Source organism: Pongo pygmaeus, chromosome 5 (genome assembly GCF_028885625.2).
Source record: "Pongo pygmaeus isolate AG05252 chromosome 5, NHGRI_mPonPyg2-v2.0_pri, whole genome shotgun sequence".
NCBI lineage: Eukaryota > Metazoa > Chordata > Mammalia > Primates > Hominidae > Pongo > Pongo pygmaeus.
This window is the reverse complement of record NC_072378.2, coordinates 45,676,672-45,704,546: the sequence shown is the minus strand read 5'-3', so window position 1 is coordinate 45,704,546 and position 27,875 is coordinate 45,676,672. Positions and strand designations below refer to the sequence as shown.

The window sequence follows — 27,875 nt, the reverse complement described above, 5'->3', positions numbered from 1 at the left end:
TTACCCAAAAAGTTAACATGCTTTTGACATTCCTGATTTTTAATGGGTTTTAAATTTGTGGTAGGCATAGCTTTTTGTGGCCTCTGAATAGTTTTTGTTGTGCATATCGTAAAGCAGTTAAGTGCTTAATTGATAATGTTACTATTCTAGATGTTCAAAGGAAAATGTACATATATGGGCTCTCCACTGGATATTTAGAATCTAAGGCAGTGCTCATTTGGACATGAATGAAAAAACATCAGAGAATGAAAACAATAAAGCACTGCATGAATGGGCAACAAAGTACATTATTTATAGCTAAGGGCAAGTCAGTTTTAAGCGTGGAGAGCAAAAATAAGTATACAGACAAGGGGAAGTTTAGGCCAAGTATAAATGAAGGAGTTCCCAACTGTATAAGAAATAAGATTGAAAATTCTGGTTCAAGTCGTCTAAGAAACCCCTTCAGAGGAGCTGAACTTCTAGGAGCTTTGTCATGGTCTAACTCTTTGTATACTACTAAGTATTTAGTGGATGTTCTTTCTCTGTGTCATATCCGCTTCATATCAACTTTTATCTCTCCAAATAAAAGGAATTTGAATTGCTCTTTAGTTTGACAGTTTTTCATATATACAATTGTCTCTCATATTTTCTGTTTTATTCAATTAGTAGTCATGGAGAGGAAAAAAGACAGGAATAGGCACCTGTGATTATAAAATATTTTACCAGTAAACAACTAGTATAGAATATCAGGGGCAACTGGTTATAAAATGAAAGCCTGTAGACCTGTCCGGTGGAGGTCTTTGATGGCTAAGATTCTAATATGGGTTATTAAAAGCTTGATTTTAAGCACCTAGAAGGTGAGTAGTTGCAGCCAAATGGTTTTCCTCAGCAGTAGTCATGCCTCACAAACTTCTGTATTACATCAGAGCTACTAGATAGCTGTCTCAGGAACATGGGACAGAGACACCATTTTTAAACTTCATCAAGGCTTTTCACAAGGTTGTGGTGAGACATCATTGACAACATGAAGAAATATAGACTAGTAGCTAGTTTGTACTGTTATGCAACTTAATAATTTGCAGAATGTCTCAAATTATTGAAGGCATGTTTTACAAGAGAGAGTTATGTACATAGGACCTTCTCTCTTAATCAGTCATTGTGGATAAACTGAGGCATGTATGAATGTGAAAATTCTATTTAGGTTTGAAAAGTTGCCTTTTGGAGGTGGAATTATTATAGATTAGATGATCTCTGTTAGTCTCTTGAGTCCTTCATAATTAAGAATCAAGAGTAAACTACCAGGTGCTCTTAACTCAGTATCAGAACTCTGAAACAGATCAAGTGAACAACTTTAGGGACCTTTAGTAGAGAAGGGGTTTCACCATGTTGGCCAGGATGGTCTTGATTTCCTTGATCCGCCCGCCTCGGCCTCCCAAAGTGCTGGGATTACAGGTGTGAGCCACCGCACCCGGCTGAGAGTCTGCATTTTTAACAAGCTTTCAGGTCATTCTGATTCTGCTGTTTTGTGAGCCACACTATGAGTATGAGTTTAGACTTAAGATGATTTAAGGTTTGGAAACTTGATTATATTTAATAATTGTAATGCTTTTGTCAGATCAGTGTAGACACTTTACATTTTATTTGACTGGAAACTTTCAAGGTAGGTAGTAATATTTTTACAGATGAGGAAATTGAGACACAGGGAGCTTAAAAGTTGGTTGCTCAGGGTTATATACTAGGCGCTATAACTGGAATTTAAACTTAACACCAAAATCCCTGCTGTCCTTGTGTTTCCATGACATTCTGTGGTTTTTGTGAGAATACTTTTTTGATTTACAAATATCTTGTAATTGGAGGACTTTGTTCTGTTTCTTACAACTTGAGCATGAAAAATTAAAAACATTGTTCTTCATATGTATTTTTTTAATGTGGATTCAGGAAAAATAAGCTTTTAAAACATTAATGCAAACTATTAACTAAATTTTTGAAATTTTATGTATTCATGGTTAATTGAAAAATATTGGCAAATAAAAAAAAAAAAGGCTTCCAAAATCCTACTACTGTCTAAACCTTATGACTGTTTTGAGTTCCTCTGATATAGAGGCACTCTCATATTATTTTTAAAAATTGAGATTGTAGGGCTGGGTGTGGTGGCTTATGCCTGTAATCCCAGCACTTTGGGAGGCCAAGGCGGGCGGATCACGAGGTCAAAAGATCGAGACCATCCTGGCCAACATGTTGTAACTCCATCTCTACTAAAAATACAAAATTAGCTGGGCGCGTTGGTGTGCACCTGTAGTCCTAGCTACTTGAGAGGCTGAGGCAGGAGAATCGCTTGAACCCAGGAGGTGGAGGTTGCAGTGAGCTGAGATTGCGCCACTGCACTCCAGCCTGGCAACAGAGCGAGACACTGTCTCAAAAAAAAAAAAAAAAATTGAGATTGTGTTATATATAACTTAGTATTCTATTTTTTTTCCACTAGGCACAACTTCTATAGTGACAAAGATAGAACTCATTCTATTTATAATAAAAGCCCTTTCCTTTTCCTCATGATCATTGGCACCATCAACCATTCTGTCCTAAGTGGCAGTCTCATTTTCCTTATTCTTTGCCTCTTCTATAACTGCTGCCAAATTCTTCTGTTAGTTTCTTTGTAATATCTCTTCAACTTGCCCATATTTTTCAGTCCAGTCTCCGTTTTTTTTTTAATGCTAGGCTAATGACTACTAAATCACCATGTTATTTGTGAATTTATTCTCTGCTGTTTTGGTTGACTGTTCTGGCTGTACACAGAACCTTTTGTCTATCTTCATATATCTTTTTAGTGGCTTCTGATGAAATAAGTGTGAATAATTGTAGGGTTTAAACTAAAAGCGATGGATTATCTTAGTGTATCATTTTTAATTTGTAACCACATCTTTTTCTAACTTCTTGCCTTCATTGCCGGATAGGGTACCAGAATCTGAGAACTTGTAATAATATTGCTACTACTAAGGACTTTTAACTATCTGTTATTCCGTAGTTATTTTCATGTGTATACCACATTTTGCCATTTCATTCCTTTCTGTTACCTGGAGTCTTATGCCATTGTACTCTTCATGAAGTTGCTGAGACAAACTCACTTTTAACCTTTTTCAGTGGATGTTTCTAATGAAAACTAATATGAAAATTTGTGTTTTCCTTTTAAAATGTAGTTATGACTTTATACTTGCATATGTATTTATTTAATATTAGTGTGATCCTACCTCATGTAGCTTTTAAAAGTTGTTAGTTTGCTCATTAAAATATTACCTATCAAGTTAAATATAGGTGCAGAATGATTGGAGAAGTCTATTGAGATTCATAGATCCCCAAACAGCTTTTCTCTCTTCCTTAGTGCTTTATCTTTGCAAAAATATCTCTATCATATCATAACCTATGGTTTCTAATCAGCATTTTTTCTCAAAACCATATAGACTGAAAAATATAATCTCATAGCTTTATTCCTACCCTCTGCCAGAGAAAAAAGCAGAGCACTTTTGTGGCTTCTTTGAGAACTTTTTGTTTTGAGTAATAATGTGGATAATTGTGGTTAAAATTGGGATAAAATTGGGGTGAATAGTACATGTCAAGGATTTACTTCTTAGAATCTTATGCAGTATTTTTTTGGTAGGCACAGGAAAAAGTACACTTACTAGTGGATTTTTGTGAATATCAAATGAATTAGAATTTAAGAAATTATAATTAGAAGTTAAAGCTTAGAAATTAAGGTTGTCTGGGTCACTTAGGTATGTGTGGGGGTATAGGTCTTTGTAGATGGGGCTATGAGACCATAGTATAAGGAATGCTACATATAAATATAGGAAGTAGGATTTGATTCCAGATCTGACACCAAAGCCTATGATTATAATCATATTTATGATACATGATTATTTTAATTTTATAAATGAGGATTATACATTCTTGGTGTTTAAGTGTTTAATTTTTTACTCCTAAATTATATTTTTATATCGCATAGAGTATATATGTGTATTGTGAACATTAAGACTATTAATTATAATGATTAAGAATTATCTAATTCCTTGAAACTTTTTTTTTCTGATCAAACTCGACCTAAAGGCCAGGTGCAGTGGCTTATGCTTATAATCTCAGCACTTTGGGAGACTGAGGTGGGAGGATCGCTTGAGCCCAGTAGTTCAAGACCAGCCTGGGCAACATGGTGAAAACCTGTCTCTACAAAAAATTACAAAATTATCTGGGCATGGTGGTACGTGCCTGTAGTCCAGGCTACCCAGGATGCTGAGTCAGGAAGATCCCTTGAGCTCAGGAGGTCAAAGTTGCAGTGAGCTGTGATCATGCCAGTGCACTCTAGCCTGGGTGACAGAGTGAGACCTTGTCTTGAGGGGGAAGGGGACTAAACAAACCTCACCTTAATCTTATTCCTTGATATACTTTTATTTTTTCTTAAATCTCTTTGGTTCTGTCGGATTAGTATTTCTTAAAGAAATGTGGCAGGGTAATTTGAAGACTTCAAGATTATCTTCCTGTTTGTATTTTATCGGTTTAATAACTTTAGAATAATTATGTTTCTGAGAACTAACACCTTTACAGATGAAATTGATTGAGGACTAGGAAGTAACTTCATTTAGGTCATGTATAACACTGTAAAGTGGTAATTAAGAGTTAAAAGGCTTGGGTTGGAATCCCACGTCTTCAACTCTGCAACCTTGAGCAAGTTCCTTTACCTCATTCTCAGCTTCCTCATCTGTAAATAATTATGATACATGTCTCATATAAGGGAATTGTAAGAATTAAAGGAAATAATGTTTATAAATGGCTTAGCATAGTACCTGGTACAGTAAACACTCAACAGTGAAAGCTAACAAAGTACAGTTTCAATTAAGGTATACTCTATAAAAATTATAGACTATGTTAGGTACATTGATTTTTCAAAATATGTTAAGTCTAATTAAATTAAAACTTTAATAAATTTTAAATAAATTAAAACAAATAACATTTAAAATAAAGTTTTGTAATAGATTAATTATGTACTTAGAATAGCTATTTGAACCTAATAGAAAAATAAGAATATTAATGTTTTTGGCTATAGTCATCTTATGGAATCCTCTGTACTTCTTACTTTATTTTCCTTATTAATATAGCTTGTTAAACACAACTTTATTTTTCTTATTAATATTACCGTTAAACACATAACCATTGACTATCACCTCTATTGGAAGAAAAGGAAGGAAAGAAAGGAACTAATTTTTTCTTGTGAACAAGCTTTACAAATGTTTATTGGGGACACAATTTGGAATTAATATATTTTGGATATGCATTTTGTCTTTAGCTTATTTCTAGGAGTATTAAAAGTTGGCTATCTGTTGGCTCACAATCTTGGCTAATTTACCTAGGGAGTTTTGTTTTAAAAAAGTTCTGAAGGCTTTCTCTCCACAAGCTGCTCTTCCCCAAGACTTACTCCCCAGGTAATTCTGTTGATCAGCCAGATTTGGATACCACTGTAGTATAAGAAGTCTTGTATAGGCTAGTGAATTCTTTAATGGAATACTCTTTCAATCCCTTTTTTCTTAAAGCCTTATAGTCAAGTAATAAGATTACTTTGCCTTATACTCAAGCAATAAGGCCATAACTATCTTACTTTGCAAGATATTTATGGCAAGTATGTCTTCTTTAATGTAAATATTCTTATTTCTAATTCTTCTTCTTATATTACCTTATTTCTGTGTTTTATGTCACCCTGCTTAGTATGTGTCATTTTATACTCACATGCGTATAAATAGTTTATACTTATGTGTCTCCAGCTCAGGACTAGAATTTGTATGAGGCAATCAAAGTACCTAGGGCACAAAATTTAAGGAGGCTGTGTCTTTGAGGACTGTGCAAGAGTGAGTACCTCCTTAAATTTTGTGCCCTGGATGCCTCCCTTGTCTCATCCAGAGAAATAGGCTGCATATAAATTATTTTTATTTTAGTTCAGCATAATCGCCTACATACTTGGATGTTTTATAAAAAAATTGATGACAAAACGAAATAGTATAGCTGAACCCAAATTTATATCGCCCAGTATAAAAATAAATTAACTATTTGAGAAAGATAGCATTATTATTTTTATCACATGGTCAGTAACCCTCAGAGCTTCCTAAATTCCAGTTCAGCAGAATCTTGTCTGACACTGAAATACACTTGGTTGTTTTACCTACTGGCAGCTACCTGAAATCAGTGCTCTTGTAGCTGTCAAAGTTTCTTAATTCAAAATATAGTACCATCAGCTTTTTATATAAGCTTATATGTGATCATTTGAAGTAATCAGAAATGATACCAGTTTTATTGTATTTTTATTACTAATTTTAGAATTTCTTGAGAATTTGCCTATAATTTTTTTTTTTATGAGAGCTACATCTGGAAATGCTCAAAAGTTGTTTGCCTTTTTTGAGAGAACAATCTGCAGTGAAAGTATAACTTCTTTAGAGGTGATGTTTAAGTTAGCAAATGATGAACCATAATGTGAGGAACCATAATATTGTGAATTATTTGGCAAACATACCTAATACAGGCATTAGCTGTTGAAACCATTTGTAAAGTACCACTTACAGAAAGCTAGAAAGATAGGCTACACAGAACTTTATCTGTAAACTCTGAGGATGAAAACTAGAGTACAACTTAAGTTTATTCAATAAAGACTAAATTCTGTAAGTTTAAGTTTGATTTGTTTATGGGTTCCATGATTAATGTGTAATTAGAGTATGAAAGAAGCATTTAGAATCCTTTAAAATTTATAGGTGTAACATCATTGTCAAGTCAGGAGTTTTGTTTCTTAAAGTTAGAATTTACTTAAATATACTTTTTTAGAATTTACTTAAATATACTAAAAAAATAAAATCTTATTTCTACTTACAGTAGTACCAAAGTGAGTTTTCGCGAAAAGAATTATTTAATATTTATTTAATATTTGTTTCAAATAAACAAAAATAAACATAACAACCAACGGTGGAGGGGCATCTTAGATTTGTTTTTAGCTTTCTTTTTCATGGCTTCTAGAAGTGTATCATATTATAAATACATTCAAAATGTTTTGCTCTGAGGATATGTAGCATTCCTATAAAGGTTAAATCAATAAAAATGATTTGGACACATTCCTAAGCATGGCTAGAACAGGTAGTCCGTTGTTTTAGGTACCCTTGAGTTTCTGGAGCAGATCATTATGGCGTAGCAAAAGAACTTACTAAAAGTTGCTTTCTATGTGTAGATGCATCAGCTTAAAAAAATAAGATTTTCTGGCCTTCTAGAAATGAGTATTTTTAGAGTAACCCTTGTATATATTGGTTTAATTATATATCTTAAATGCAGTTAAAGTTTTGGAGCTTTTTTTTCTTCGAATGCTGGAGATACACCATAATTGATAAGGAAGAGGTACGTACAGGAAAAATGCAATGGCAAGCTTTTCCAGCAAATTTAGAATAAATGACAGTCTTATGGTTAAAGAAAGTATCACACATTATAATTGCAAAATAGGGATTGGATGTGATTCTTTTTAGTCTTTCCAGTTTAGAAAAAAATTCTGTAAGTCATTGGCATGTTGTTCTGTTCATATGGGCAGTTCAAAAGGCAAGCTTTAATTTGAGCTTTTATTTTAAAAAGCATATGTATATCTCCTATGTTCGGGGTTGGCTTCTCACTATATTATTGTTGCTATGTAGTTTTATGCATTTGCTTGCATTTCTTGTGTTCATGTCATAAGTTTTAAGTATGTAAGTTTTCAGATCACAGTTTTCACAGCAAGTTTCAAAAAATATTTTTATGCCAGTTTATAATAATGAGTAAGGCCATTTTTATTAAAGTTTCCTTTAAAACAGCATTTAAGATGTTTCTGGATCAAAAAAATTCAGTGAATTGACCATGTATTTGAATGAAGAAAGTTTAAAACAGAGGTAGAAAATTTGAGTTACATGTATTATTAATGAAGTTACATTATAGAAAATCACTTCCTATCTTTTTGTACATCTAATATATATTTACTTTGTAAATAAATACTTTATTAAAAATACTGTGTTAAATTATTTGTTGGAGCACAGGATTTAATTTTATAGTCCAGAAAATTGTTTGAATACGTCTGAGTAAAAATTTTTTTTACATATATAGAGTGGTTTAACCATTCAATAATTAAATAATTTAGCAATTTAAGCCAAGTATTTTGATGTTTTAAAAAATATGTAAGTGTATCTTGATAGATTCCGATTTTAGTGTGTCTTGATAGGACCAGAATATTTATGAAAATAAAAATAAGCCTAATAATCAGCACATGGCTCTAAATTTTCTTCCTGGGTAATTGTGAGTGATAATGTTAAAAGCAGATCACTTTATGTGTTTTCTCTAGTCCTATTGGTGTACAAAAATATTCTGCAATATGCTTATGCGTGTTATAAGGGAGGGATATTGTTAAATCTTTACTACATAATCAAGAATAAAGCTTTCCTGACAGTACTCATTGTCCTTGTCTAGCTAACACTTTTAAAATGAAGTGGTTACTAGTGGTAAAAAGTTTTTAAAATGTTAAGTTTTCCTTTTAAATTACAGAGAGAGAAAGACTGTATATGTGTTTAGTTTTGAAAACTGGGAGAATATAAGAATTCTGTGTGGACACTGGAGTTTATAATATGAGAAAAGGATTTTCTTCTATGGAAAGGAGGTTGGATTAATGATCAAAAGTTGGAGTACATTGACTTGTATATTTCCATTTCTTTAGAAATACACTGTAGCACATTGTCTTTGTAAGTAGTATCTCCATAGGCACTATCTTCTTAAATATTTCATTTTTGCATTGACTCTTATAAGAGCAGTAGCAAGTTTTTCTGCATTTTGTCAAAAGCTGAATTACCGAAATGCTTTACGGATTTCATGAGAGGTAAAAAAATTAATCTTATTAGATTATCTTTTGTAACCATTTATCCTGCCTAATGTTAAGATGCTGTTGTCTTGATGGGAGTTTTCTCATAGATTACTTCATGATGTCTTAATATTTTTGGATTGGGTGTTAGGTTCTTAGTATGAAATGCTTATATACTTTCACAGGTATCAGCTTTATGGAAAACACAGTGATTGATATAATGTGGATTGTTAGCATAAAGAAGTTTCCTTTCTGTGATCCTGTACAGTTGTTACAGATATCTGTAATCTGACAGTTTATGAAATAAAATGAGAATTTACTTTTATCTAAAAAAAAGTATTTTAATGAGCTGTATTTGCATTAAAGTATCTTATAATAAAATTGTAATTGATTGAAGAGAATCCGCACTGTGTACTTTTTTGATACGCATGGATTTTCTGGGATCCTTATAGTGATACAGCAGTAGGTTGACATGTTGTAAAATGTAATATCTTATTACATAGTAAAATAAATGTCATGATCCTTTATTTTAAGCTTCAAAGTAAATTCACATTGTTTAGATACATTTAAATAATTTGTAATCATTTAGTAGAATTATATCTTTTCACTTAAAATTATATTAGGAATTTGAAGTCTTAAACTGGGAAGTTCAGTACAGAAATTTAAAAAGAAAGTTAATTCTAGCAATTATTATAGAAAAATTAGAAATTCAATGCTTAAGTTGTTTACCCAGTTTACATGGTCAATGAGAAAATATACATGTTTAGCTTCAAGCCAGAGTTGTTCTTTGAGATAATATTTATAAATAGGAATCTATTAGCAAATTAATTCCATTCATATTTGCCCTTATAAACTCTTAATACTTTGTTTAACTGATATCAGTTTTTAATTATGGTTACTTAAGTTTATAACTGGAAAATAACATCTTTGGATTTTACAAGATTGATTATTTTAGTCTTGAAATTCCTAGTAGATGCCTAATCCCTGTTATTGGTTTTATAGATTGACTTTGTTAACTTACATGCAAAAAAATTTTGATTATATTTCATGACAGAACTATATACCTCAGTTACATAATTTACAATTTTTTTCCTGGTTTATAATCATTATTACAAGTTCTGTAGTCATTGGTGTGAATGCATTCACACTCATGCATGTGTATATGCCATGTATAAAAATGTTAAGACAAACATAGCCAGAAGAAATTTAAGTTGAACATATATGACACGTATTTTGTTTCTGTATAAAAATACATTGTGTTCATATGAAGTTCTGTGGAATATCACATTATTATTCTGATATTTCCAAAGAAAGACTGCATATATATGTATTAAAACCTTATTGATGATTGTTATTGTGATTTGGCTAGCATTTAACTTTGTCTTTTTTTTTTTTTTGCTTTTCCTGAAGCACTAAATAGATGTAGGTGTAAGATACATTACTATAAGGAATATGTAAATAATGGTATGGTTCATGTAATTTAGGGGAACCTACAAATGTGTATTTAAGTTCTTGAGTTTTAACTTAGTCTATTATGTAAATATATGTTTATAGTTGATGGCATATAATGATTCTGGTAGACATCATTGATGTAAAAAATCAATGTAACTGAAATGTAAAATAAAAGTACCTTATTTGACTTTGTGGTAAAAATTATTTGCCTTGCATAGGATATTTAGATATATCTTTTTAGAAATGTCACTAATCTGATGTAACTAATGTATAATTAAGAGAATTGGCAATAGGAATAGTAGAGATAAAAGAGCCTTTAAACTGTTTACCAAAATAATCTTAGATATATTTCTAGGAATAATGTTAACTTGGTAAATTTTCTAACATCAGTATGATAATTTTTAAATATCTCAAACATTATCGAAATTGCGTATGTATATATGTCGGAGATTTCCTTGTTTGGTGGGCAGTTAATTTAAAAGATGAAAATCATCTAATCAAGGTAAACATTTATCTTTTACTTAGAGCTCAAGTCACCCTTGGTATGATTTTTGTTCCTTGGATGTATATTGGATTTATGAGTATTAACAAGAATATAGAGTAGAGGAAGTGCATGAATAACAATTTTTTTCTCTTCATGTATTAAGTACTTACGTAGCAACTAGCCTTTAAAGGCCTGTTTTAATTCTACAGCTCATCTTATTTGGGGATTGTTTTTTATATCAGGTTAAATGATATAAAAATGATTGTTTTTTATATCATGTTAAGTGATGCAGTTTCTGTTTATTAGTGTTTATGAAAAACTTTGCTTTAGTTAGGCTTCTTTCTATTCAGCAGTAACAACAAAACCTAAAGTGTTTGATAACATGTTGCTTACATCCACTCAACACTGTTCCAAATCCTGAATCCTATGCCCTTAATAAATAGTATAAAGGGGAGGAAATGCCTAAGAATTCTACATAAAGTGAAGATATTGTATACAATATAATAAAAGAGCATTTAATCTCAATTGCTATACAGGTCTTAAAACAGTTGTATGGGAATGTATGGTCTGTTTCATGTGTATGTGCTGTTGAATTGACAAAAGCTTGTGGTTGACTGTGGTTAAAAATGAAAGGAAACTCCCTTTTAATAAGGTATAGAATTTCCCTGTTATTTTTTGAATTGTAACACATTAATCAAAATATACATCCAGTGAATTTCATAATCTTTTTGAAATGGCAAGAGATTATATTAAGGCATATAATTTCATTATGTGAGACTTCTTTTAAAGATTTGTTTTAAAATATTGAACATCTCAGATTTGATGAAGAATTTTCACATGCTTTAGACAGTTAGCTTAGAATATTTTATTATTTAGAAAATACCAAGTATTGGAGTTCATTGTTATCTTTATTATGAGAGTTTTATGATTTTTGGGGGGGTGAGGAGAGGCAGAATTTTATCTATCTTCAGTGGAAGTTGCAGCGTTCATTGGTATAGGAGAAAAAATAGTACATTAAGGTAACCTATTGAGAAGTCTCTGCTTAAATTATTATTGGATTTGCTAGCACCTGAATAGTAATGTCTGACATGTGAGTGACTAGAAAAAATAGTTATGCTTTGCCATAATTACAATTTTAGTATTTGCAGGAAGGATTTTTTTCACATTGAGTTGATGGCATTTGTCTATTTGGTCACATGTTTTTATATATTTTTAATAGATGCTATAGAGGTAGACTGTTTCAGTGAATCCTTCATATAAAAATGTCTAAAGATTTTTGTTAGGTAATAGTATTTGCAATTTTAATGCATTTGATGAGCTTTTGCATGACTTCACTGTTGACTTAGAGTTGTCATATCTTAGTTCTAACCTAGAACAAAGGTTAGAACAGTATGGAAGATTGGTATTTGTATGCTTTGGAGAGGGATTTGAGATGTTACCCTGTTTTGCCATCAATTTTCAAGTATGCACGGGTGCATCATTAATCATGAGAAATGCAAAAATAAATAATCTAGTCCCATTGGATTTTTTTCTATGAATACTTACCTTTTCCTTTTTTAAAAATATATATATATATACAGTTGAGGTATTTAGGTAACCCCTAACCTTTTGCTTCAACAAAGAAGTACAGTATAAAAATATTACCACAGTTTTCATGTGAGCAGTTCTTGAATCGGGGGGGAGGGGGAAAGCCCTCTAGATGAATATTTGTTGAAAAAAAAAGTTGTGATACAGAATGTCTTAACTCAGCCTCAGTACAGTACTTGAGGACCACCAGTGTGTAAAATTGAAAGCACATGAATTTTGAAGCACTAGAAAAGGTTTGTAATTGGTTAGCGCTGCTTTAAAGTATTGGAGTACAGTGAGTTTTGATTTGTGAATGGTTCTATTCAATAAAGATTAATTCTGTGTGTTTGATAAAATCTTAGTGCCTTCGATGAGTTAGCTCCCCCAACCCCTGCAGTTTATTTAACCATCAAATATTTCAGTGTTCTTTTAACAAACTGGAACATTTCTATCTTACCGAATTTAACTTTAGCATGACTGATTTAAGCAAGTCAGACTATCAGTTAGCTGGAAGAGTGTAATTGAATAAATTAATATTTTGTTCTTTTAAAATAACTAAAATATATCATAATGTAATCATGTATATTTCATGCCTTGTGATATAGAGACGGATTGATCAGGAGAGTCACACAGACCAGCCAGATCTTTTTCCACAATTTCTTTTCAGTGTTTTAGATTTCAAAACATTTTTTAAAAATAAAAAATAAAAATCTTTAACAGTTTGTAATGTAAAATTGGGATTATTATAATTTAAAATAATTTATATGAGTCTTTGGAAATTACTTTGACATTTTTAGCCTTTGATATGTGTTAGAGTGATTTTCTGTGTTTGTTCTTAACTTTGTAATTCTGCTCCCTAGATTTTGGAATTTAGCTCTGTATTTTAAAAAGAAGCTATAAAACTTTGTCACTACTAAATCTTGAAACCATAAAAATATTATTGATATGGACCACAACTGCTGTTTTGGAAATCAGTGTTCACACATCATCCTCAAGCAGTTACAAAGATTTTATGTAGATAATCAGTCAGCTGATATATTTTCATGAGTCATTAATTTTAAGATACTCTATGAGTCACATCTGTGATTTTCAGCAAGCTATATTTATGATAAATGATGGACAGATTTTGAGTAGTACAGATTGAAAATTTTTGATTAACTCGAAGTATGCTGAGAGATCAAGGACACAGACATATTCTGTTTCTCTAGCGTGTGCGTGTGCACACACACACACACACACACACACACACCACTCATTGTATTTGAGGTGAGGCAGTTGTTAATGTGAGCTTTGTACCTCACCTAGGAACATCCTAAACTTTCTTTTTAACTATTTTACAAAATTGGGGCACATACTTAAGACATTTCGTTAGGTGGTGGTGATAATCATTATATAAAAATCTAAAGCCTGAAGTGAGGTTTTAGGCTTTGCATAGATTATAGAATAGGGAAATGTTTGCAATGTGATGATAACATATACATGATGTCCACTATTCACCTGTAATTAGTCTGAGGTAGTGGGTTGACGTTAAGTCCTCTATTCAGGCTTTAAGATACTGTTTAGGGGCTGGGGGGGAGGGAGGGTGCAGCCCACTTTTCAAAAGAGGAAGAATTGGTTGTAATGTTGAAAAAAAAAAAAAGGTTCACTACTGTGCCTTGCTTAGAATCCTGTCAAGTTTTGGAAATTTTAATGTGGAATAGTTATTAATAATGTTACAGAAATATAAGATCCCTATTTTGATAGAATAAGAAGCAGTTTAATATATTCTTTGTGAGAATTTTAACATATTCTTCGTGATAGCTTTACTTCTAATACTGAAGAATATTTTGAAACTTGTGTTGTTCCTGATCTGGTTTTCAAAATGTGTTTAAAATAAATAGTTAAACAGAGTAATAATGTGAAAGAGTAACTTAACTGCCTGTTATCCCTCCCTGATATCTCTGTTATCCCTGTTTCAAGTTATCCCTCTGTGTAACGGTAGTTTTAACTATTCTTTTTCCTTTTATCTCTTGGGTAGTAGTAACAAAACTTTCGATGTATAAGCTATAATTATGCTATGCGTTGTAATGTAGTCTAGCTGTATTTATGTCCTGCTTCCTTAATATAGAAGTTTTTAGAGTAATACTTGGTACCATCATTAAAATTTTAAATTAATCTGTGATTATTATATTGTATATATATATAACTGAGGGGGCCCACTTACAGCTATTGAGGGAGTCACTACAGCAATTTTACATTTTTTTGTAAAATACAAAGTACATTTCCTCACCCTGTAAGAGAAACCTTTTTTTCTCCCTTCAGGTTTAATTATTTCTGTTTGACCTAAACTGAGACTGATCCTCTAGTAGTATCCAGTTAAAATGTGTGAAGTAGGAGGAGTAAAGGAAACTCCAGTCATTAGTTGTAAGTTAAAAGCAGAGTTAAATAGATGTACACAGCAAGAAGATTTATTTTAATGGATATAAGAAAAATTTTTGAAAACTTGCCTTGTAGTTGGAACGTATTGGACATCATAAAGAGAATCTTGTAAGTGTGTTTAGATATTTTGCTATAATAACACATCAGCTGATGAATGTTAAAGTCATTTACATATCTGTATCAACACTAACTTGAAATTAAATATTAAGGGACTAGATTATGCCTACTTTCTTTTAAAGTCCAGCATGGGTTTAATAGTTGTGGCTTTTAAAAATCATACGGGGTATCCTTATGGAGCTTTATTTTTCATGAGACTAAACAGCAGTTATTCATTTTGGTAGGTCCAAGAATGTGATTAAAAGAATCTTAGACGTTTCAGTGTTTGCTGTGTGTTTATAACAAGGTCTATGGATAAACAGTGTGTAGATGTAAAATTAAAATTATATAGAAAAATGCAGTTGCATGTAAGTTTTGAAATACTTCCATGAACTTTTCAATATCCTGGGCAACTATAAAGATCTTTTAAAAATGGCTGTGATGTGCTTATCATAATTTTATTTCAGCTGAATGTATACTTATATAAAGTTGTTTAGAAACAAACTTATTTAGATAGGATACAGTTTGAATTTATAAATAGATTTCTTTTAGTTGAGCTGGTTAAAATGTTAACTGTACTACGGGTTTATTTCTGTGTTATACATGGTAGACCATAATGTTGAGATAATTCTGTGGTCTGTTATTTTGTAAAATTGCTTCCTTTTTGAAGTTTGCTCAAATATTGGGAGCTGCCGGAGTCAATAATTTATAATGCTTTGATTAATTTAGGATCTGACTTTTCTTCTGGTGAGGGTTAATGAGAGTATTAAACTGTTTCTTTTACTGTTTTCATATCCTCACCTCTATAACTCTAGAGCACATTTTGATCAATGTGAGATAATTTAATTTTGTCTATTTCAAGTCATTACTTTGAAAATTAGATACATTACAGATACCAAAGGCAAATATGTACAGAAATTTCATTTTTCAATTCTTAATGCAACAAGATAGCATAATTAGGATCTTTAATATACTATTTGGAAAAGCTAGCAGTTTATCAAAGAATCATACCTTTATGTTTAACAGGTTCATATCTTACAGGATTTTTAAAATGGTAACACTTACCCCAAAAGAAGTTTTGCTGACATGGTGTCACTGTGCTGAAGAGGCTGTTTGATGCCATAGTCCCTCCTTTTTTTTTCAGATAGAACTTGTACCCTCTGTTGTAAATACTGCTTGCAGCCTTAAACTGAAAATACAAACCATACCCAAAACTTGTTTTAGTTTTACAGTATGCCTGGAGTACATAGACTTTATATTTATTTTTTTCTGTCAAGAAATTATGTAGCTGGTAACATGTGAAAAGCAAAGAAACAAAACAAAAAGAGAATGAGCAAATATTTGAAGGACCTACTATTACTGCATAGACTGTGGTTAGAGAGCACTCACTGACTCTGTTGGTCTCGGTGGCTGGTAGTGACCTGCGGAGATTAACCATTTAAAAACCAGAGACTTCTTGCTGTCCTCCTGGAGAAAGTTTGCACCGCACTTGTGGTTCTGTGGTTGTTTGTGAGGCGAATGAAGCATTCACACAATCCAAAAAAGCAAAAGCTTTAAAACTCCTTTTTTTGCAAGCACTATTACTGGAGAGGCAGAATCATGTGGTTTGTGACCTCACAGTACTCTAAGTAAAGTGGGACTGCCTACCACTGTGGCTTTTCCCCCTTGCTCTTTCTCTCTCTCTCTTTCTCTCACAAAAGGCTTGTGGTAAGGCCTTTCCTGGCATCCAGAAGGATATAGCTTTTTAATTTTTGTGACTCATGAGGATTTGGATAGAATACAAATGCTGAAGGAGCCCAAACTCCTGTAAGGTTAAGCATTTGTAGAGCAGAGCTCTGCAGTTAAGGGCTTTCCTTTCTACTCCCCCCTCAACCCCTGCCTTTTTGCCTCCTCTTTTTAGTTCATTATTGTGTCTGTGGAAAAATGAACAAAATTGGCTCAAGAGTCTGTGTGAAATTCTGAACAACAGTGATGATTTACAATAATTCACATCTTTGGACTGTATCACATTCTGGGGTCTGCTTCATATTTGCTGGGTGGCTGGATTCCTTCTGTTTTCCTTTTTCTTGTCTTCTTAAACTTATGAATCTGTAACTCATTGTAAAAAAAAAAAAAAGTTTACCTTAAGGTCTGGTTGCAAACTGCTTGCTAGGCTTGACTATAATTGGCTGTCATGAAAGTGTTAGTCTGCGCATTCTTTTACAAATTTTAAATCACGTCTGTCTAGTTTATTATCAATATATTAGATGGCGGCCTTCACAATAAAGATTAAATGTAATGTTTCATGTATACCATTATCTCATGCCTAGTTTGAAGATCTTTAAAAAATGAATGACAGGGATTGTAATATAGTTTATGGGATGAATCTTAGTTTTCTTTATGATTGTAATATTTTTTGTCTTTCATGGAAGTGTATTCAGTTTATATAGTTCTTTAAGTAGTTTAGACATTAATAGAGTTTCTGATAACAGATCTTCTATAAAGTAAAATGCTTATGTTATGATGTAGATTGTTCAGTATTCGATTCTATGAGCTTAGAATAGAGTGGGTTAACAGAAGCTATGTATTTTTTTTGTTTCTAATGGAAGCTTTGAAATAAATTACAAAATGCTGTGTGTAGTAAGGAATAATGCCCACAGACAGAGTATGTTAGTCGTCTCGATTTGCTAATTCTGATTCAGAAGAAAATTGGAAACATCTTTGGGAAACTATCTCCTTTTTTGCCCCTTTGGACAAGTATGTATAGAACTCATTTTCTTATTAGGATGATTATATATCATAGGCAGTGAATTTTATATTTATGAATAGAGCTTCCTGTTTTCATCAGTTGGGAGCGATGGAGTATTTTTCAACAAAAATTATAAAGGCGAACAGACCAATTTTCTAGGCATTTTTTTGCCATTTATCCATGCCACTCTAAATCTGCATGTTAGACTTCTTCCTAGTGTGACAGTAACTAGGAGTGGCATAAAGTAAATGGGGTGGGCGGAGACAGTGAATTACAAAAGATTATTTGGAAAGTACAAGGAGGTAACGGCTAGGGAGACAGGAGGGTGTTAGAACTAAAATATCCCCGTGTTCTTCCTAGTGCTATTCATTATCTGCTTTTGGTTCATATTAGATCACAGTAACTGTACAAATATGTTCATAAGTTTCTTTACAGAAAATTTGATTTTCCCAAAATACACTGGTAGGGTATGGGAATGATTCTAGTCCTTTATTTTTCAAATGTCCAGAACCTTTTCAGAATAAACTTTTAGTGATAAAAAACCAGAAATACATTTCGGTGTTTTATTTTAACTATGGACTTATCATGCCTTATTGTATGTGTAAACAGGTTTTACATTGAAAGGTAAAAGCGTTCATTTAACATGCAGTTATTCATGTGAAGGAGAGAAAAATTATTTTTTCCCTTTTATAAATAAGTTGTATCCATATTATCTGTATCTCTAATTAGTATCCAAAGTAAACAAAAGGAGGGTTTTGTCTATATAGCTTGTGGGATTTCCAAACATAGTTTCATGTGTACCTATAATACCAGAATCAGTTAATTGAAAATATGTAGGTAGCTGCTGTAGTATGATAAGCAAATGGTTTTCTTCTTTTCAAATAAGCTTATAGTTTCTACATTAGTATTCACTGAAACATCTTACAAACCCAACATTTTGCTATTTTCTTCCTTAAAATCTTCTTTATGTAAAGTTTGGCTCTTCAAATTGACCTGGAATTTAAGTAATTTTTAACATCTATTTGTCATTTAATTACCTGTTCACTTTTTGCAGGTAGTCCTCCTGCATGTAATTTTTGGACCAGGATTATTATTCTTAACGCATGAGAGTTTAGTAGATATTGTTATATATGCACTTTTTGTCCTGGGTGAGACCTATCAAATTCTAGCAGGAGAAAGATAGTGAAGTCATGTGCTTTCAAGTTTGTATATTCATTATCCACATGAATTTTTTTCCTAAAATGAAAATATATCCTCTTTGGAGCAAATATTACTTTGTTGTAAAAATTTGAAAAACAGTGATAACTGGGGCACATTTGATAATTGGTACACATTTGATAACAGTGTGTTTCATTAGAAATAGCTTACTACACGTGGTGAAGAGATACTGATTTAGAAAAGTCAATGCAAATACAGCTCTTGATTATAGATTTATACCATGGTTATAATCAGAAATTGAAAACCACAGATTTATTTTTATTTTTATTTTTTGCTTTTTAAAGACCCATAAAATTTTATTCTCTTTGGGGACATGTTAGTATTTGCTGTTTTGAAGTAAGCAACAAGTTTAGGTATACTGTATAAATCACGTACTTTAATGCCACGGAAATGAAATAAAGTTTTGATCTTGAAATCAGTTTCAAAGAAAAAAAGTTGTTGGTATCTTGCTTCTCCATTGCTTTGTAGTGAATAAAATGTGTCAGAATTGGCTGAACTTTTGAAAATACCAAGGTATTTGTGTTTAAATGCTACGTGTGTCTTCATTGTAACCATTTGAGTAATTTTTTATTTTCTTAACTAATGATCATATTTTAATACATTAGTTTTACTTTATCAATATTGTGCTCATTTCTGTGCATTTTTAAAGGATTGTTTTAGACTTATTTGCTGCTAACTCTATTCTTTTATTTGCTGCTAATTCTTTGAAAAACAAAGGAGAAAATGGTTTGATGCAGGAATTTTTAAACTGTAGAAGTCCTAATTTGGCTTAAAATGTTCTGAATATGAGGTTTTACGAAGGAAGTTTTTAATTTATTGTTTCATCTTGGTATGTGACTCTTACTTTTTTTGACAATTTTTCTTTTTTTTGGATTTGATGCATAGCTGTTTGAGCTTACATGGGATCTATTTGGCCTTATATTGACTACTTCTGTTAGTAAAATTTGTATTGTTTCATCTGTTAAATTATGGTGACTGTGCAATATTCCATTTCCTTGTTTAATGGGGTATATGTTTATGTACACAACTGCATGCACATTTGTCTGATTGTGTATGTATACAAGGCATTGTTTTGTAGTACTTTTTGTAATGAGAGTATTTTTCTCAGTTTATTTTAATTAGATCAGGTAAAAACCCAAACTAGCACCATTTCCCTGATTGTTTGAACAACTTCATTTGATTAGTTTTAGCAGCTGTCTAAATGTGAGATTATGTGGAAACTGGATGCCAGAAGAGAAAATGCTAAGTCAATCTCTCCCTCCTTCCCTCCCTCCCTCTCCCTGTCTCTCTCCCTCTACCTATCTCTCTCCCTCTACCTGTCTGTCCCGTTCCTCCTCTTTCCCTTTCTTTCTCCTTCAGGCTTTTTTGGTTTCTCTTCCTTTTTTCCCTCATTTCTATACAGCCTCAAAGTAGATTCTTAAGTTCTAGTAGGGGATATTGACATTAATCTTCACTAATGAATACTCGGTAGATTTGGAGCTCTTAACATTCATTACAAATTGTTATATTCTAATATGTAATGCCTCAGTTGTTAGATAGTATTGGCATCTGATTATGGAGACTTAATTTCTTTTAGCTGTTTTTAATTGTTTCTTGAATCCTTTTATGCTAATTTACTTTAATACATTGTTCACATAGTATTAACACTTTAATTATGAGGATTACTTTGTTTTTCTTCTTTGATTATTCTTTGAAGTGCAGTGATCCATACTTGTTTAATGTAGCTATATAAGTAATTCATGTTTCTTGTAATTATTAGAACAATTCATCTTCGAATGCTGTCATTTTTGTAATAATAAAAAAAGGCGAGAACTTGCAGAAAATGTGGGAAACATGCTCATATGACAGCTGAGGATGTGGCTAGACTAAAGCAGGAAACTACTACCCACAATGCAATGTTACATACACTACCACTTAATAAAATTTATATCAAACATGCTACTGACAAAACCAAAGAAAAATAATATCCCAGCTATGCTATTTAACGTATCTAGGGAGAAATGAAAGTAATCTTTTTAGAACCTTTGTACTTAGAGAATATAGTAAATGAAACTGTAGGACATTGTTGTATACGTTGGAGCGCTGCTGTAACTTTGTGCTATGGAACATGGCTGTAGGTAAAACTGTCCTATAATGAGAATCTTTTGTATATTAGCTTTCTTGGAAAAGGTACAAAAGGAAAATCTCCTCTCTTTCAATTGAACTCTTTTAGTATTAAATAGGATTAGAGGATATTATCACTTGGAAAAATAAGTTAAATTTTGAGAAATTCAGTGTCATTATCTAAACTTTTAATATAGTCATGTATATTTCGTTACAATTTGTTTTAAGATGTCTTTTATTGCCAAGTTAGGGGTGGGACTTGAATTGTCCACTGAGGCATATTTCTTTTTCAAGTAATTGTTTTTCTTGCTCTTTATGTTAATGGCTTGCTCCATCAGTCTATGTGCTTTACTGTAGGGAGGTTATTCTAAAGCAAAAATGTGAACTGCTTTTATAATGTGGTTGAAAAACATGTTAAGGCATCATCTAAAAAAATCGGGTTTTAATATATTTAATGTTTCCGTTTATAAATCTTAATCCACTGTGCTCTTAGCTGTCAGACTTCAGCAATTTTGATGAATTTAGTAACTTAATAATTTAGATGAATTTTGAGGTTTATAAAGGAGGTTGTTGAAGGTTTAAGGGAATATAATAGAGTTTTTGAATTGATAACTAATGTATACAAGTTTAGTTAGAGGAAGAATAGAGAAGATTGTAAGTTAGTGTTACTTATGAAGGATTCCCCTCTGAGCATTCCAGTATATAAATTGTCAGTGTTATGTTTCACAACCGGCACAGTAATTGTCATCTCATCATTTAAACATGAATATCATCGTATGTCTGTCTGTATCTCTATTAAGGATGATTTGCTTAATTGTTTGAAGTTTTTTCTCCTCTAGAAACTGCTTATCAATAACAGCTGTAGCACTGTGGCTTTTCTCCATGGACTCATGGTGGTCTTTGGAACAACGTTCTTCAACTTTGACAGGTGAGACAGAGGCTCTCCAGTGCCACTGCTTTTGGATGAATCTAACTGTGGTTGGAGAAAGTGCATCTTGCCAAAATATATGGGCGAGACCACACACAGCCTTTAAAATAGTTATTGTAGGCTTATTTTTAGGAATACATGTCTTGACAGTTCTTTTATTTGCATGCCAGTTTCATTACTGTGTATAGATTTTTCATTGGTTCCAGTAAAGGCGATTGCAGATTTAGGTCTCTATTTGTTAGGCCTTGTGTATAACTTATGCTGGAAAATACCTTGAGTTCAAGCATAATTAACAATATAGAAAATATATTGAAAATGAAGTGCTAGAATACTGATCTTTTTGTTTTATATATTTGACAGTATTCCCATTGGAAATCTCAATTTCTCAGAAAGCATAGCAGTAAAAACTTGCACTAATTTTACTTTTAAGATTAAGGAAGTCAGGAGAGAAATGTTAAAATATTCATATATTTTAATTATATTAATATTAGAAAGTTATAAAAGTATGCATTTTTATAATATTGGTATAATAAAGCATTGTTTAAAATGTAGGTTTTATACTTTAATAGAAGCTTGAAAGCATTGAAACTAATTCCTGAAGAAGTCTGTTTCTTAATGCATAGGCATAATATACATGTTATCCAGTCTTTTTATGGGATGATTAAAACTTTATTCAGCTTAATGAACTATAAAATTGTTTGAATATGTTTAAAAATAAGTATTTCTAGTTTTCTAAAACTAGCTTTTTTAGTGACCAGTAGAGATCACTCTAGACTTTTATAAAATGTTAATTGTTTCTTTTTATAAAATGCTGCATTGGATAATTATTCATGATTCTTATTAAGTTATTAGTGATAACTATTAAAACTTCTTGGGAACTGGGAGGTCACAAGACTTTTTACTTGATGATTAATGAATGTTTCTTAGGTATTTATTTATAATATGTTTTAACCATCTAAGGTGAGATTACAATTTTTTTCTAGCTTCATAGAGAAAACAGATTCTATAGAAATAATTGGAAAATCAGTTTTTCCTTATGGTTATCACAATATCCTTCCATTGCTGAATGATTCTGGCAGGTAAGTAGTGGGAAATTGTGTTCCTATCGCTTTCCAAGAGAACAAGTTTATGGATAGAAGAGAGAATGTATTGTATACAAATAGATTGTTTAGAGAAAGATCTGGTGCTTACCTGTCAGAAATCAACATGTATGTGAAACTTGATTGGTTGCTAGATTGAAAGTAGAGCTACATAGGTCACTTTTAGGATATTTGAGAAAACTTGGAATATGGACTGGATAGTGTTGATACTATGGAATACGTATTAAGTTAGATGTGATAATGCTATCGTGTTTTTATAGTACAATATCCATAGTCTTAAAAGAGATATGAGCTGAATTAATAAAATTTAATTAAATACATTCATAAAATAAATACATTTGTAAAATAAATGTGTCAAAATGTTAATTGGTGAATATAAGTAAAGGATATATAGGCATTTTTCAGCTTAAACAGTGAATTCTGAAACCATTTTATGTTTAAGTGATACAGAAATTTGATTTCAAATGGAAATCAGATACTTGAGGAAAATTCACTCATGTATAAATAAATTTTAAAAAATGAGTGAATATGAATAGCTTGGGCTATACAGCAATTTTAGATTTTAGTTTATAGTTTTATTCTTTAAATTTTATTCACAGTAAAAAAAAATGGCTAGTTTTCACAGTTTATTTATATATGGCAAATATAAATTGAAGATCGTAAAATATTTTTGAAAATCCTAACTTTAAGAATTATGAGTTTGTATTATGGTTATTCAAGGCTAGAAATTTTTAGAGGATCAAAACAAGCATCTGTTATTGGTATGTCATTTGTGTATTCTTAACTGTATGCTTCTGGAATATATATATAAAAGCCTTAAAAAGTTTATTTACATTAAATACTATTATATTGTACTACTATTACTAAATTATTTATACTACTAAAACTGTACTAATACTACTAAATTGTTTATACTACTACATTACACTTTACAAGCAATATTTTAATGATCAGAAGACTACATCTCTATGTATAAAGTAGTAATTTTGAATTTGTGTTATACTAGTTGATGCCCTACCAGGAATTGACACACTTTTTCTAAAAGGCCAGGTAGTAAATATTTTTGGCTTTGTGGGCCATAGGATTTCTGTTAACTACCTAACTCTGCCATTGCCGTGTGAAAGCAGATGATAAGTAAACAAATGAGTATGGCTGAATTCCAGTAAAATTTTATTTACAAAAACAGGAAGTTGTGGCCAGGCATGGTGGTTCACACCTATAATCCCAGCATTTTGGGAGGCTGAGGTGGGAGGATCACTTGCCCCCAGGAGTTCGAGACCAGCCTGGGCAACATGGCGAGACCCCATGTCTACCAGAAAAAAAAAAGGAAAAGAAAAATTAGCCAGGCATGGTGACGTATGCTTGTGGTCCAGCTATTAGGGAGGCTGAGGTGAGAGGATCACCTGACCCCAGGAGGTACAGGCTGCAGTGAGCTGTGTTCTTGCCACTGCACTACAGCCTGGGCGACAGAGCAAAGCCCTGTCTCAAAAAACAAAAACAAAAAACCTGGGAAGCTGCCATAGTGGTTTGTCCACTCCTCTTATAGAACAGGCAAAAATGACTTGTAATAATGAAGATCATGTTTCTTATTTCTATATTATAATAGAATTCTTGAAGTATTTGGAAATTTTTTTTATAATATTGTTACATGAAAGATCGTGTCTATGGTATGTAATAACCATCTCTTGAATTGAGTCATGCAGGTTCATCTTGATCATATAATCATTATATTGTGTCACCCTAAAGTCCTTTTAGGATGAGGTTGGAATCCAAATAATCTTGATTAGAGTCCATCTATAAATTATCTTAAATCTCAATATTTAATTTATTTACTTTTCATTCTTACTAATAAGGTGTTAAGATTTATGTACTTATTATCCACAGAAATGTTCTTTTAGAGTTCACTATGTTTAATGCCTAAGCATGAAATATTTTAGCAGAAATCTTAGTAACAACTATGATCAGCTATTTTCCCTCTGTTTTATCCATATTTGAATTTCGTTCTGAGTGGAAAAAGTAACTAGTTATATTTGATATTACTATGTATTTCCAGAAACAGTCATTGCATCTTCCATTGGACATAATATCCAAAGTAAATTCATTTTCTGAGGATTTACCTACATTAGGTAGACTTTGAGTATTATTTGATGATGATGGTTACTACTGAGTAAGAAAAGTAATATTTTATGTATTTTTATTGGTAAATACAAATTGAGCTTGTATTCTGATCTGAATTTCAGATCTTTAGCCTGTTAACACTTAAGATTTTATATAAATAGGATGGCTTTAAGTAACAGCTTACAGTTCAAATTATTGTGTACTTTATTTTGTCCATGATCATTTTAAGCAATTCTAATTATTAGATATATCGGTAAGAATATGTCTCAAGTAATTTTGTTATGGAGGAGGAATCTTTCTGCCTGCTTCCTCCTGCCTTACAAACTCTGGTTATTTCCTGTTTGCCCTCATTTATGATAAAGTTCCAAAGTGATTGTTTGTACCTCCCATATTTAATTATAAGACACATCATAAGACACATAATTATAAGACACAAATTTAATTATAAAACACATAAATCATTGTAAGCAGTAAGAAAGATAGCTTGTCTGAGAGGGAAACACACACACGTACAAACCCAAAAAACATCTTCAAGGGTCATTTAATGTGATGGCAGATTGATTGCCCTGTCTGCCTCAGTACATTTTAAAAGATATCAGTGTAGGAATTTAAGGAACTAGTTGACAAGAGGAACATTTTTTTAAACATACTTTTTTATGAAAGACTGGGAGATATTTAATATTTATGTAGGGAAGATTTTCATCCAAAATTAATAAATTAAAAATAGTTTTGACATTTAAAGTTATATAATGATCATGTAGTAGGAAAATCTCTGAGAAATAAAATCTTGACTAATAATAAATGGTTAATATAGATTTACTTTATTTATTTCACTATCTCTTGGTACTATTTTAAATATCTAGGACTCCTGTCATTTATAGTTATAAATTCATGTTTTTTGAAAATTGAGAAATCCTAAAGACTGCTATATTTTTGAAATAATTCATGGATTATTCAATACAATTGGTTGGTATATACTCTAGCATTGCTATTTAGTTATTTACTGCATGAAATATTTATAAAGTTGGTTAGTGATAATGTCTTAAATTAATAGACTTTATTTTTCAGTGCAGTTTTAAATTTACAGACAAATTGAACACAAAGTACAGAGAATTCCCATAAGCTCTCACCTTCCTGCCACTGCCAACAGCTCTCAGTTTACTCTTACTAATATCTTGCATTGATGGTCTACACTTAATTACAGTTGATGAACCAATATTGATACATTATAGTTAACTAAAGTCCACAGTTTATATTAGGATTTATTCTTTATGTTGTACCATTTCGTAGGTTTTGCCAAATGTGTAATGTCCTGTCTCCAAAATTACGATGTCATCCAGAATAGTTTCACTGCCCTAAATATCCTCTGTGCACCTCCTAGCCATCTCTCTCCACAATCCCTGTTAATAACTATTTTTTTCTTCCCTTTCTTTTTACTGATACATGTATATAATAGTGGTTAAATACATATAACATAAATTTACTATCTTAACCATTGTGACAACGGATCTTTTTACTCTGTCTATAGTATTGCCTTTTCCAGTATGTCATGTAGTTGGAATTGACTCCCAATCCTGCAAGTCCTTTTCATAATGGTGTTAATCTATTCCTGAGGGTGAGGCTCTCATCACCTGAAAACCTCCCATTTTGAAAATTGTGTTACTTGTTTTTTGTGTTCCTTATATATTTTAGATATTAACCCCTTTGCAGATGTATGGTTTGCAAATATATTTTCTCATTCTGTATGCTTGTTTCTTTACTCTGTTGATTGTTTTCTTTGCTCTGTAGAAGTGTTTTAGTTTATTGTAATCCCATTTGCCTATTTTTGCTTTTGTTGCCAGTTCTTTTGGGGTCATATCCAAAACATTATTATCCAAACCAATTTCATAGAGCGTTTCCCCTCTGTTTTCTTTTAGCAGCTTTGCAATTTCATGTCTTATGTTTGTGTTTAATGCAGTTTGAGTTGATTTTTGTGTATGTTGTTAGATAAGGATCTAATTTTATTCTTCTGCATGTAGCTAACCAGTTTCCCCAGCACCATTTATCGAAGAGACTATGCTTCCCTCATTTTGTGTTCTTGGCATCTTTATTGAAAATCAGTTGACAGTAAATGTATGGTTTTACTTCTGGATTCACTGTTCTGTTCCGTTTGTGTGTGTGCTTTTATGCCCGTACCATGCTGTTTTGATTACTGTAGCTTGATAGTAGATTTTCAAATTAGGTAATGTGAAGCCTCTGGATTTGTTCTTTTTGCTCAAGACTGCTTTGGCTATTTGGGGTCATTTGTGGTTCCATATGAATTTTAGGATTGTTTTTTCTGTTTCTGTGAAAAGTGTCATTAGATAAAGATTGCATTCAGTCTTTAGGTCACTTTGGGTAGTCTGGACATTTTGACAATATTCTTTTATTTTTTTTTTTGAGACAGAGTCTTCCTCTGTTACCCAGGCTGAAGTACAAGTGGTGTGATCTCAGCTCACTGCAACCTCTACCTTCCAGGCTCAAGGGATCCTCCCACCTCAGTCTCCTGAATAGCTGGAGCTATCCGTGCATGCCACGATGCCTGGCTAATTTTTGTATTTTTTGTAAAGATGGGGTCTCGCCATGTTGCCCAGGCTGGTCTCTTCTGAGCTCAAGTGATCCGCCCACCTTGGCCTCCTAAATTTCTGAGATTACAGGTTCCATATGGCATGAGCCACTGTGCCTGGCCTTAACAATATGCTTTCAGTACATAAAGTTAGAATATCTTTCCATTTAATTGTGTCTTCTTCCATTTCTTTCCTCAGTGTTCATACAGGCATGAG

At 32.0% G+C, this 27,875-nt stretch overlaps 2 protein-coding genes across 17 annotated transcripts in view; one reads left to right on the top strand and one right to left on the bottom strand.

The window, feature by feature from the left end:
- RUNX2 (RUNX family transcription factor 2) overlaps positions 1-21,064 on the bottom strand; it is a 347,192-nt gene extending 326,128 nt beyond the window's left edge. The window contains exons 1-2 of one of the 7 annotated variants that reach the window (XM_063666238.1): positions 16,269-21,064; positions 15,945-16,068 (exon numbers count right to left, since the gene is read on the bottom strand). In XM_063666238.1, the coding sequence (XP_063522308.1) occupies positions 15,945-16,068; positions 16,269-16,406 (262 nt within the window). In that variant the 5' untranslated portion in view covers positions 16,407-21,064. The remainder of the gene's footprint in view (positions 1-15,944; positions 16,069-16,268) is intronic. The other 6 variants (XM_063666237.1, XM_063666239.1, XM_054490200.2 and 3 more) reach the window with 6 other exon arrangements.
- SUPT3H (SPT3 homolog, SAGA and STAGA complex component) overlaps positions 1-27,875 on the top strand; it is a 565,741-nt gene that overhangs the window by 33,408 nt on the left and 504,458 nt on the right. The window lies entirely within an intron of this gene.